At 40.7% G+C, this 12,963-nt stretch overlaps 1 protein-coding gene across 1 annotated transcript in view; it reads right to left on the reverse strand.

Annotated features, from left to right (window-relative positions):
• Positions 1-5,498: 5,498 nt before the first annotated feature.
• Positions 5,499-12,963, reverse strand: part of LOC124120295 (EF-hand calcium-binding domain-containing protein 6-like) — a 51,397-nt gene continuing 43,932 nt past the window's right edge. Inside the window, exons 11-14 of the mRNA XM_048403408.1 lie at positions 10,696-10,773; positions 9,941-10,084; positions 7,259-7,498; positions 5,499-7,097 (exon numbers count right to left, since the gene is read on the reverse strand). Coding sequence (XP_048259365.1) covers positions 7,069-7,097; positions 7,259-7,498; positions 9,941-10,084; positions 10,696-10,773 — 491 coding nt within the window. The 3' untranslated portion in view covers positions 5,499-7,068. The remainder of the gene's footprint in view (positions 7,098-7,258; positions 7,499-9,940; positions 10,085-10,695; positions 10,774-12,963) is intronic.

The raw sequence follows: 12,963 nt of genomic DNA on the forward strand, positions 1-12,963 counted from the left end.
TTGAGTTTGAGATTGTGTATTGAGCAATCGTGTACGACTGTGTGTATCTGTACGTGTCACTACTACCGCATTGAAAAGAAAATCAATAGTAATGGAACAGAAACTTAAATGTTTAAATATATATAGTAAACTTGTTTAAGTCAAGACTCCATGCAACTAAAGTCCATTATAGCCTAGGTCACACACACACACACACACACACACACACACACATATATATATATACCATGCCTAGATTTACTTGAAACAAAACTCGTGACTCCTGCTACCTAAAACCATAATGAATACATTATCAAGACATACGCGCACGCACTCACAAAAATTCATAATTAATGTTTGTCTGGAATTGTTTCTATTCAATATCTGGAGTTTATGTTTATAATGATGATCATGATGATATAGCGACTTATCGTTAACATTCCTGATCGTTTCTTTTATGGATAATAACTGAAAACATATTAAGACCTACCATAAACATAAGGATAGATCAAACTATAGTTTATAAAGGAAGTCGTTTATTACCGCTACTCTCCCATGCTTTTAAAAAGCCAATATCCCGTGTTTCGGTTTTTTATTCACTTGTTATTCGCCCGTCTAAAGGCCAAAGTTTCCGTGACGAAATGTCTGGGAAAACATTTGCTTGTTTCCCATGAAGCAACGTCCCCTTGTTATAAATGTGTAGATAAAGATTATTAGTTATCAGTTTCTGGCAATTCGAGGATGAATATTTCAGTCCCATTGACATTTTTAGCTAACATTACCCGGAAACACAACAAAACTAGGCGCCATGTTCCCCCGGCTACTGTCACTCTGATTCGTAATAACAGGGCCCGGGTATTGACAAGAGTTATCGCCCCTCCTTTGTTATTCAGCGACGATGGATTTCGCGCGTTTATTTCATGTTTATACAATATATATTATATTATTCTACAAAGGCAGGTCCAATGTTTTCATTAAAAGAATGTGTATAGTACGCAAAATTATCAAAAGCATCAACTAGATAGTGACGTAGGTTGATACAATGCAATGTGTCCAGCTGTTCAATCCGTGTTCTCTGTGTGTGTGTGTGTGTGTGTGTGTGTGTGTGTGTATATATATATACGGCAATACACAAACATATCGATTATATGAAAATACTATTCGAGCTTTGAATAATATTATTTACAGGGTTTATCGTATTCGTAACGTTTAGCTAAACCCAAACACAACGTCGTCGCGCTGGTGGGATAGGCCACTATCGTTGATGCATGCACATTCTTTTGTTTACATGCTCGCCCAGACATGACGTCAATAAATCGGATATCGCATGTCTGATCACACAGGGTGTTTCTATCATTATTGATAAGAAAACAATAAATTTAAACCTTCATTGTATATATGACGAAGCAAATTTCAGGCCACAGCAACTTGATTAGCTGTTCTTCGGATGAATTATATTTCAGTGAATGACAAGAAAATGCTCACGAAAAGAGATCATAAAGTATAAGATTGTTTATTGCCCTAGACTAAAAACATAGGTTTTCTATGTGAAGACATCGAGGTTGTTTGTTTTGTTTTGACAGAAACGGGGGTACAGGTGGACCAGTCGTCCACGATTCGCTTTGCAGAGTTGCGTCAGTTGGGCACGCCAGAAACCTATGATGTGGGTTCGAATCCCGGTTCGCCCCGATTTTGTTACTAGGTTTGTCGGCACCGTGCACGTTGGTTTCACCGAAGTGGTAAACGTCAGAGACCTGTATCACTTCGGGCTTTCCTCCCACAATAAGCTGGCACGCCGTGATATAACTGGAATACTGTTAAAAGCGGCGTTAAACCCAACTGACTCACTCACTCACTCATTTGACAGAAACCTTTCAGATTACCAAGTGAGATAATTCTACAGTCTAGAATATTGTCCTCCTTATCATTATTCGCCACCAAAGTTATAACAAAATATATAAACAATTTATTCATATCCATATTGCCTGAGATCTATATCCAAAGGATTTGGTTTGGTTTGGTTTGTTGTTTAACGCCGCACTCAGCAATATTCCCGCTATATGACGGTGGTCTGTAAATAATCGAGTCTGGACCAGACAATCCAGTGATTGATATCATGAGCATCGATCCACGCAATTGGGGTCGATGAAATGCATCAACCAGGTCAGCGATCCTGACCACCCGATCCCGTTAGTCGCCTCTTACGACAATCAGAGTCGCCTTTTATGGCAGGCCTGGGTTGCTGAAGACCTATTCTACCCCGGCTCTTCACGGGTCATATACAAGGGAGTAAACCCCTATTCGCATCAGGAAAGCCTTATAACTTTTGTATATTTAGGATTTTTCACTTTCTGGTACCATTGCACCGCAGATGCTGTGGGATTCGACTCGGTGTAGTTCAATCCATACATACTGTAGACGTCAGTCGTCAAGGGTATTGGGTGGTCAAGATGACTGCCGAGGATGGATAACATGTAACCACGAGGATCCACGAAAAATCAACTCACATTGCCTTACATAGCTGTTCACTCTATCAACCACCGACCCGTAAAGGATCCGGGTTAGAATAGGTCTTCAGCAACCCATGCTTGCCGTAACAGGCGACTATGCTTGTCGTAAAAGGCAACTAACGGGATCGGGTGGTCAGGCTCGCTGACTTTGTTGATGCATGTCATCGTATCCCAATTGCGTAGATCGATGCTCATGATATCAATCACTGGGTTGTCTGGCCCGGGCTCGATTATTTACAGCTAGCTATTACATATAGCTAGAATATTGCCGAGAACGGCGTTAAACAACAAACAAACAAACAAATCTATCAACCATAAGTTTGCCTGTCCGGTGACCGATTACAAACACGTAGTTCAGCAACTACAAGGCTAAACACAGCGGAATTCCCACTGACATCTCAGCATGGGGGTTGGTTGTTAAGCCAGCGTGTTATATAACCACTGCCTGCCGCTGATACCGCTGCTAACAACATGACTTCCTTGTCTAGGCTTTGGTCATATAACATAAAGGGTTTATAGATTTAACCTCACACCTGCACACGATAACGCAGTAAGCTTGATTAGCGTTGGCATGGAGTTGGACAGATAAACACCGGCAAAGTTCTACATTCGCGTGACTCCGTAATGGGTCACATTGCTATCCATGGACCGTCACTTTCATAGTCAGGTATCCAGGAAGTTGCATTCTAAAGCCTCGCTATGACAATCTATCCTCACAACAGGGAATCCATTGATAGCTCGTTGTACAGGTGCACCTATAGCTCGACTTGTTACCGTATTACTCCACACGCAACTGGAAAATGTCTCCGGCTTGTTTGTATGTAAAAAACGTATTTTCACAAACTAAGATTATTATAGAAAATGTTTTGTTTGTTTGTTGTTTTACGACGCACTTAGCAATATTCCAGCTATATGACGCTTGTATGTAAATAATCGAGTCTGGACCAGACAATCCAGTGATTGATATCATGGGCACATATCCACGCAATTGGGATACGATGACATGCATCAACCAAGTCAGCGAGCCTGACCACCCGATCACATTAGTCTCCTCTTACGACATAGTCGCCTTTTACGACAAGCATGGGTTGCTGAAGACCAATTCTAATCCCGAATCTTCACGGGTCTAAAGAACATGTAACCGTTCGGGTGACAGGGACACGACGACCTGTGAAATATGCTGAAACATCCAGCAATATCACGTCAAGAGACACGTACATTGCATCCATTTGGGGAATCGAACCCGGGCCTTCTGTGTGACGAGCAAACACTTTGACCACTAGGCTTCCACACCGCCCCATGTACGAAGAATTTGGAACCATATGTCGGTTATCATCATTCAAACAAACTTTTTAATCCCAATCTAAAATCGTGTTAATATTTATTGTATCACCCTAAGGCGTTTCGTTTTGTTTTTGTTTGGGTGGATCTGCCGACCTATTATTTCCCAAATTTCCACATTACAGTAAACAATTAAATCAAAAGTCCATCAATATGAGAAGATCATCCAGAGTTCATATTCTTTTCACTTAATTTTTTTTCATTTCACCGACCAATTTCTTAAGATGTAACGGGGGCACGTGTGGCCCAGTCGCCTAAGGCGCCGCAATTCGCTGTGCAGAGTTGCGTCCCTTGGGCACGCCCAAATCCTATGATTGTTGGTTCGAATCCCCGTTACTCCGATTATGTTTCTAGCTTTGCCAGTACCATACCCCTGCTCGTGGGTTTCACCGAAGTGGTAAAGGTTTAAGACCTGCATCACTTCGGGCTTTCCTCCGAAATTAAGCTGACACGCCGTGATATAACTGGAATGCTATTAAAAGAGTTGTTAAGCACAACTCACCCACTCACTTAAGACATGGTATATTGATTATCACATTAGTCGAATCAACGATCACGAGTGGGACCGTATCTTCAACTCACCCTATACGCCCATTTGTTGATGCAAAGACATATAGACAATTCGTTATTTAAACCGTACAAACCACTGTTATGCGCTTCCTCCTTTTTCGATTATACGTCCAAGAGAAACTAAACTCCCGCAAAAATACGATTTCAGATCACTTCTGATAGAATAACGGTACAGTACCGTGCGAAACAACCGTCAACTTCTAATAGAATTGACTTAAACATGTGTTCAATTGATCACTGTCATTTCGTATTGGTAATTTCCAAGCAATTGTTCAATAGTCCTTGTCTCTGTGTAGTAAGTTGGTTGGGTCTAACGCCGGTTCGCACAGTACAGGAATACATATAACTTTTATAACGGAGTGTCAGCTTAATGTGCGAGCAAAGTCCAAATTGACATTTACCACTATAGAACCCATAATAACGAATAAGAAGCAGAAATAAAATGATCATACTTGAGCAATATATGGGGTTCGAACCGAGAACCAGCGGGCCCAGTGTAGAGTGAGTGAGTGAGTGAGTGAGTGAGTGAGTTGGGTTTAACGCCGCTTTTAACAGTATTCCAGTTATATCACGGCGTGTCAGCTTAATGTGGGAGGAAAGTCCGAAGTGGTGCAGGTCTCAGACGTTTACCACTTGGGTGAAACCCACGAGCACGGGTATGGTGCTGACAAACCTAGAAACATAGTCGGGGCGAACCGGGATTCGAACCCACAAGCATAGGTTTCTGGCGTGCCCAAGGGGCGCAACTCTGCACAGCGAATCGTGGCGCCTTAGACGACTGGGCCACTCGTGCCCACCCATCCCCCAGTAGAGGCATGGCAAACATTCAGTCGAAGATGTGGTGAAGATCCCGGTTAGAATTCATCTTCAGGAACCTATGCTTGTCGTGAGACGACTAACGGAATCGGGTGGTCAGGCTCGCTGGCTTAGTTGATGCATGTCATCGTATCCCAATTGCGTAGATCGATGCTCATGATTTGAATCACTAGACAGTCTGGTCCAGATTCGACTTTTTCAGACCGCCGTCGTGAAGCTGGAATATTTCTATGTGCGGCGTTAAACAACAAACAAACAAAAAGCTGAAAGAAAAACAAACACTTTCATATTTCTATGTTTTTATTTGGTAACTGTTTGCAATGATCATGACCATACACTGTCAAACAGCAAAAGTAATGACGTAGTTCACACGAAGGTAAACTGGTGCTCTAATGAGTTGCGCTATACGCTAATCAGCGCCTGGGTATCTAAATGTATGCTGATTTCTCCACTGGAGAATGACCGTTGTTTTAGACACGCATGTGTAAAAAAGTGAAAAAAATGAATGAGGACGTGGTATAATTACGGGATTGTCACGCTGAATGTGCTCACATTAGACGGTGTAGTTTGCTAGAACATTGAAGTGTGTAAACGAAAACTGACATGGAGAGCTTGTGTTGGTCGAATACAAGAACATTGCATGAACACTCGTGTCATTCCGGGACAACTCGTGTCATTCAAAACAGCGACTCTTGTCCCTCTGTGTCGATTCAGTTGACATGATTCCGTTAACACAATGGGGCATATGGAACCGAGTTGTTGCTCTTCGCGACATGGCTGCTTCATATTACGATACTATGTTGTTAATAGAAAGACACTACAACCGTTTGGAACATTTTGGTAAGGGACTGGTCATTTATTATGGGGGCGAAGGGGTTTTACGTATCATGTTTTCATGACGACCCCCCCCCCCCCCCTTAAATAAATTACCAGTCCCTAAACAATGATCAAACGTAGAAACACGGAAGTCTGTCATTGTGAAACCCCCATTCCCCACTTCGATATAGTTGTAATCAATTTTGGCGTTTTCCTTTGCTGTTTCATTTTCATGAACACACACACAACCTCGGAAGATTTATAGGTAAACAGGTTACCAATAAAGAAATACTAATGATGGATTCGTTATCGTAGTCATTTTAAATGATTACTTGCATCTTTTTACACCAGAGGGACTGGTCTTGTTTCAGGTTACGGAAAGCCGAGTGCTGCCGAATGACTTACGAAGAACATACGTCAATGCAAATATTATTTACGGAATTAAATTGGAAGGAAAGAAGCCGGGTCTAGTGTAAATGTGATGTTTCCCGTTAGAAGACAAAATAGACATCAGTCCTCCAATGAAGTCGGTCATTATAATGTCCTAAAAATACGCCCCAAGGGCGTTTATTAGAAGAAATACGGTATACCACAGAACTACTTCTAATGTAAAGGGTGAATAAGCTCAGGGCACTTATTAGTCGTAGCAATTTTGTATTCAAAAGTCATTGAAGACTCATTTTATCTGTATACTGAAAATTTATTATTTATTTAGAGGTTGATTCCCGAGGCTATAAAAAGACAATGTGTCACGTTACACTAATTGAACTGTCTCGACCTAGACTGTAAACGGGCTTCATAATATTGTTATCTTAATGTCAGCACAAACTCCAAATGTGCTCATGGACACGAACAAGCTAAATGTGTCCATATTCACTTCGGACAAGATATATAAAAAATGATGCTTGAAATCCACAATGACGTCACGATATTTTGTGGATGCGTCGGCGAAGATGAGTATGCTGCACCACTGTCATGTGATAGATCAAAATGTCTTTGAAATCGAGATGCCTTATGGAATGACACACGTTCAAGTTTAGATCATCTTCATGAGAGTGACGAATTCTGAAACAGGAACACAAACACAAAACGTTTAAAGTGGATGGATCGATGCTCATGATGTCAGTCACCGGATTGTCTGATCCAGATTCGATTATTTACAGGCTGCCGCCATATAGCTTGAATATTGATGAGTGCGGCTTTATAAAACAAGCAAATAAACAAACCTTCAAAGTTGATGTGGCCATCACAGTCAGCGTCCGCTTCTCTGATGATGTTGTCAACGTCCTCATCTGACACAGTCTCCCCAAGGCTGGTGAAGACGTCCCTCAACTCCGCCGCGCCTATCCTGCCGTCCCCGTCCTTGTCGAACATCCTGAAGGATTCCATCAGCTGCTCCTCGTCCGGTTCCCCTCGCTTCTTCTCCATCAGCTTGACAAACTCAAGGAACGTCACGCTGCCATCACCTGTGACAGAACGTGACCGGTATGTCAGACAACGTGACACACACGGCATTCTTCGATAAAACCAACTACTTAACGTGAGGGTCAAGGTGACCCATGGATACCCCTGCCTTTAACGAAACACAGTTCTGATTAAATCATCTCGTTTTATTTTCGTCATAAGCCGAAGTCAGACAACGTGACACACACACAGCAATTTCCGCCGGAAAAATGTGTTTGATTAGCTTATCTACCAAACTTCCGCTGTATTTTTTTCATGTATTTTTTTTCATTAGTATGGTTTTAAAAAGACAGACTAGTCAAAGGATTTTTTTTTCAATTTCATATTTATTCCCCCTGTAAGGACTTTTGGAAGTCCTGTAAAAGTCATATTCTTCTAAACCTGTCATTTAAATAATCCACATTTTAGTATATATTTTATAGTAAAATTCTTGATAAAAAAACCTTCTTAATGTGAGGGTCATGGTCAAGGTGATCATACGCCTTTAAGGAAACACTGATCTGATGAAGTCATCTCGTTTTTTTCCGTCCTGAGCCAAAGTTGACAAGAAGAAATCATTAAAGATCTCATTTGTCTTTAATCTTGACAAGCCTTAATGCGAACGCTTGTCAAGAAAGGCACCGACTGATTACTTGAATGGATCTGATGGCACCAAGAGATGTGTGAAGTGGGTCAAGGCCGAATAGAGAATGAGCCAGGGTGGGATCCATGCCACTCTTCGCTGCAATACGCAGATTAAAAGTATGGACGCCGTTACATGAGACCAATGAATCGTGTAACGGCAACGTTTGAAGGTCTTTGAAGGAAACTCGAAGCAGGTTTCTGCATCGCACGCAAGACGGCGGAGAATTAATTGTTTAACTCGTTCGTGAAAGGTTAAACGGACTCTTCGTATGCTGATAGAACAACAGAAAGAGTTTCTAGAATTACTGCTTATCTGGTGTCAGTTAACATAAAAACAAACATTATTCAGATCCTCTTCCCACAATGCGATCTTAGCGATATGACAGGCGTAAGCTTTATGCTTTCAAAGAGCACTACCGAACTGCACCTAAGGTGGTGGTGCTTCTATGGCCTTTCTGCTGATCAATATTATATATGTATTCAAGAAATGTTTTTTATATATTTTTTTTTTAACATTGGATGGATTTCTATTCACCCTCATTTAGAACGCAGCAAATTTCCTATCGCTGTACTTTTGGCATAACAGCCATCCTTACATAGACTGGTTCCCTCCTGTAGCTTATGCGTTATGTATACATGCTTTCTAAATGTATTGCAATGGATCTTTTTCAGCTGATACCTATTACGTACGGAAGCCTTTCAGGGCTACTTTTATTTTTATTTTTTAATTTGAAATTTCAAGATATTAACTTGAAATTTCAACTTATTATCTTGATATTTCAACTCAGTATGTATCTTGAAATTTCAGCTTTATATCTTGAAATTTCAACATAACATCTGACAATCATCATAACAACTCAGTATGTATCTTGAAATTTCAACTTAGTATTTGAAATTTCAAGAAAATAAATTAAAAAAAGAATGGCCCTAAAAGGCTTCCATAGTGGCAACGCATTTATTTTTTCTTACCCATTATATCATCGCTCATTCTCGGTGATACGAGTTTTTCTTTTTGTGTGTGGATTTCATTTACAATAAAGAGATCTGAGAAAGGAAAATGTTGTTGATACTACCACCGTGCAATTTTCATACATATTGTTTCTAGTCGTATTCCAACGAGAACGTATGGTAACAGACCCATGTACCATCATTTAAAAGTCTTCTTGACCTGGAAGTGATATACGGCTTCAAGAAATGGAATGATTGATTGTTTGTTTGTTGGTTTGGTTGTTTGTTGTTTAACGAACCACAAACCAGTAATTGATAACTTTAGCATGGATCTACGCAATTGGGATACAATGGCATGCATCAACCAAGTCAGCGAGTCTGACCACCCGATCCCGTTAGTCGCCTCTTACGACAACTATATACACCTTTTGAAATGAAGTAAACTTAACAATGTGAATTAGGGACTGACCACTGGAAGTTTAAACAATTCCATATCCTGGAAAAAGCTGCAAACATTTTGTCTGGAACCATTGACAGACAAATATCATATCTCCAACAAATACCACCCATCCCCCCACGTATGTTTTGTGTGTTTGTTAATATAAGGACGCTATAATACAGCGATGAGACGGCAGTCTGGTAATATTCGAGTCTTTACGAGACAACCCTGTGATTGGCACCATGAGCATCGATCTACGCAAATAGGATATGATGACTTGGATCAACCAAGCGAGCGAGCCTGACCCCCCGATCCCGTTAGTCGCCTCTTATCACAAGCATGGGTTGCTGAAGACCAGTTTTAATCCAGATCTTCACAGGTTCCCGTATGTTTCTTAAACATGTATATGTCGCGTTATTAATTGTGACTATACCATCCTCGTCCACCTCTCTCATCATGTCCCTCAGCTCGTCGTCGGTGGGGTCCTGGTCCAGCAACTTCATCACCGACCGCAGCTCCAGCAACGTCAACACGCCATCGCCGTTCTTGTCAATCAACTGGAACGCCTCTTTGTACTCTGTTTGGTGAAAAAGGAAAATGATTCGTGAAAAAGTGTTGTAGTTCTGGTGTTATGTTACACCTCGTTGTATCGATCTCATGGGGTCCTGGGAAAAGTCTTCGAGCTATCCGGGGTTCGAGACATCAGGGGAATTTAATGCTTAAGTTGGATACTTGGGACTCCCAAATTATTTCGAGACATGGAGGTTCAACTGTATTCATTACACGAGGCAAATTACTCTGTACGAGCTCATCACTGAATGCTGGGTACTCTGGTAGTACGGGTGTTCGCCTGTCAAGGATAATTCAAGGTTCGATTTCCTATGGACAAAGGTTGAGTGCAGTGATGGTTTCATCCCGCCGTTTATTACTGTTAAAAGTTCCATACATTATCTAAGACAAAATAATACTAGCAGAAGAAGTCTAATGGATGGGGCGTTCGCTCGCGTTCGAAGGCCAGGTTCGAACCCAGTTGAAATTGCATGGACATCATTAACAGTTTAATTCCCCCGTCAAATGACTGAAATGGCGACAAGAGCCAGCTGAAACGTCCTCATTCAATGCTTATGCCAAACCAATAATACATGGACAGTATTTTGTTCTAAGAGATTATTAATAATCGGATCTTACCGTTCAGTTTCTCTGCCGGAACGTTATCTACCTGCAAGATAGATAGAACCTTGTTCATTATTCCTGTAAGTCTTGTGCCTCACTTCCAAGAACATACCCCAGTCAACACAATGCAGGCATGACAACAGAAACCTAAACAACCGCTTCCTCAAATGCGGCTGACGTGAGCCGCAGTGTTGCATGAAAATGAGACCCCTAGAGTTTAAATCTACTGCAAAACTAATACGTTACCGATACCCTAATCTATTCATACCTCCTGATCAATAGGCAATAATAATACCAAACACGAATTATTAATATAAATACGTTATAAATTCCAAAACGTGAGCCTTTATACACCGTCGAAATAGAACAACAATTTGTTTACATTATATGATAATATGATAACATGATGATATGATGAGAGGACACTTACCATCTTAGCCACGGGTACTCACTGTGGTGACGTCATTAACCGTTACACGGGTAGAAGGAGGCGAAGATTGTCCGTATCACCTCATGCACGTGTACCGTTATGCACAAATTACACGCAGTACTTTCCGATATCCCTTCCAAACCTGAAGTCAACGGGATTCCATGTAGAAAACACTATCTTCCTTTCGAGTGCGTTGAACTGTGGTACGGTCTTCTCTTCATACATTAAATATTGATGCGTGTTCATTGTTACGCATAGTACTGCGCGCCACGTCTTAAAATTATCTGTAGTAGAAACTGTTCTGTGGAAAGAGCTTTTTGCGGCAGAGCAGCTGCTTGTCAATCACCCAGGCAGGACTAACGGACATTCTGTTTATTATTTGACTTGTGTATTATTTGACATTCGGGACGTTTTATAGGAATGCTGTTTTGGTCCATCATATATTATTAACAATAAGTAAACGAAACTTATATCAATATCATATATCCCCCGTAAAAACGACGCTTGTGTATATAGGCCATCCGTGTACTCGATACAGTGTACATACTTTGTGTTTTCAGGCAGCGCTGATGAAGGATGCGAAGCTGGTTGAGTAATCGATAGCGCTGAGCGATATGTTTGCGTTCATTGCATGATTGGGAAAAACGGTAATTTAAATATGTAAACAGTTCCATTGATGGCGCTCATGTTTCTATACAGCCGGTTATGTTCTGAGTATATGCCGATGTCGTGAGAAAATGTTATCAGTCAGCTCCTGCAACAAGGCTGTCAGAAATGGTGAGGTTCATTGAGGAAGTTGATTTCTAGACAAGCGAGACGTAAAATATGTATGATGGGTTCCTGCTTCTATCGATATAAAATCATTGTTTTACTTTTCATCCACTTTCGGAAATTGACAATGGGCCATTATCATTGTAGATTTCTGGACAAGCAAGAAGTAGATCATATATCAAGGGTTCTTGCCTCTATCGACATAACATCGATGTTATATCTTCCACCCATGTTTGCAAATTGATAATTAAAAAGAAAACTGGCTGTTATAATTTTATTTTAAATATATATATATATATATATTTGACCGATGTTTTTATTGTCCTGTTTTCAAACACAACTAATCTCTTAAATCGTATTTCAATGTCAGAATACATATCGCAATTACACAGTAATAGAGTTACCGTATGAATAAATATTTCGTATCATTTACCTGAACAAAGGTATGAATATGATCTGAAAAATTCATTTATTAGGACAGATAATCCGTGTATGATATCAACCCTACACAGAAACTTCACTAAGTCAAACAATTGTTCAGATGACGCAATTGTATTAATTTGTGACGTCATGTTCTCAACAACGAAACAATATGACGCCATATTCCTTCAACTGACCAATCATCATTGAGTACTGCTTAATGACGGAACTTTAGTTACACTCTCTTTCTCTACCCTAATGGATAATATGCATATATTTTAAAGATTATTTTTACGTCGCTATCAAACAGGGAAAGCGGCATTCTTTTTCATTCAGTTACTATTAACGTGCTTGCCCTAAAAGGCGACTATGCTTGTCGTAAGAGGCGACTAACGGGATCGGGTGGTCAGGCTCGCTGACTTGGTTGAAGCATGTCATCGATCCCAATTGCGTGGATCGATGCTCTTGATATCAATCACTGGACTGTCTGGTCAAGACTCGATTATTTACAGACCGCTGTCATATAGCTGGACTAATGCTGAGTGCGGCGTAAAACAGCAAACAAACAAATACTATTAACATCCCCGCTAATACATCAAGAAATGATGTCAGTGTATGATGTACCGTGTATTGTGTATTGGGTGGAACGAAGATAAAAACTA

Source organism: Haliotis rufescens, unplaced genomic scaffold (genome assembly GCF_023055435.1).
Source record: "Haliotis rufescens isolate VD_foot unplaced genomic scaffold, xgHalRufe1.0.p SCAF_3, whole genome shotgun sequence".
NCBI lineage: Eukaryota > Metazoa > Mollusca > Gastropoda > Lepetellida > Haliotidae > Haliotis > Haliotis rufescens.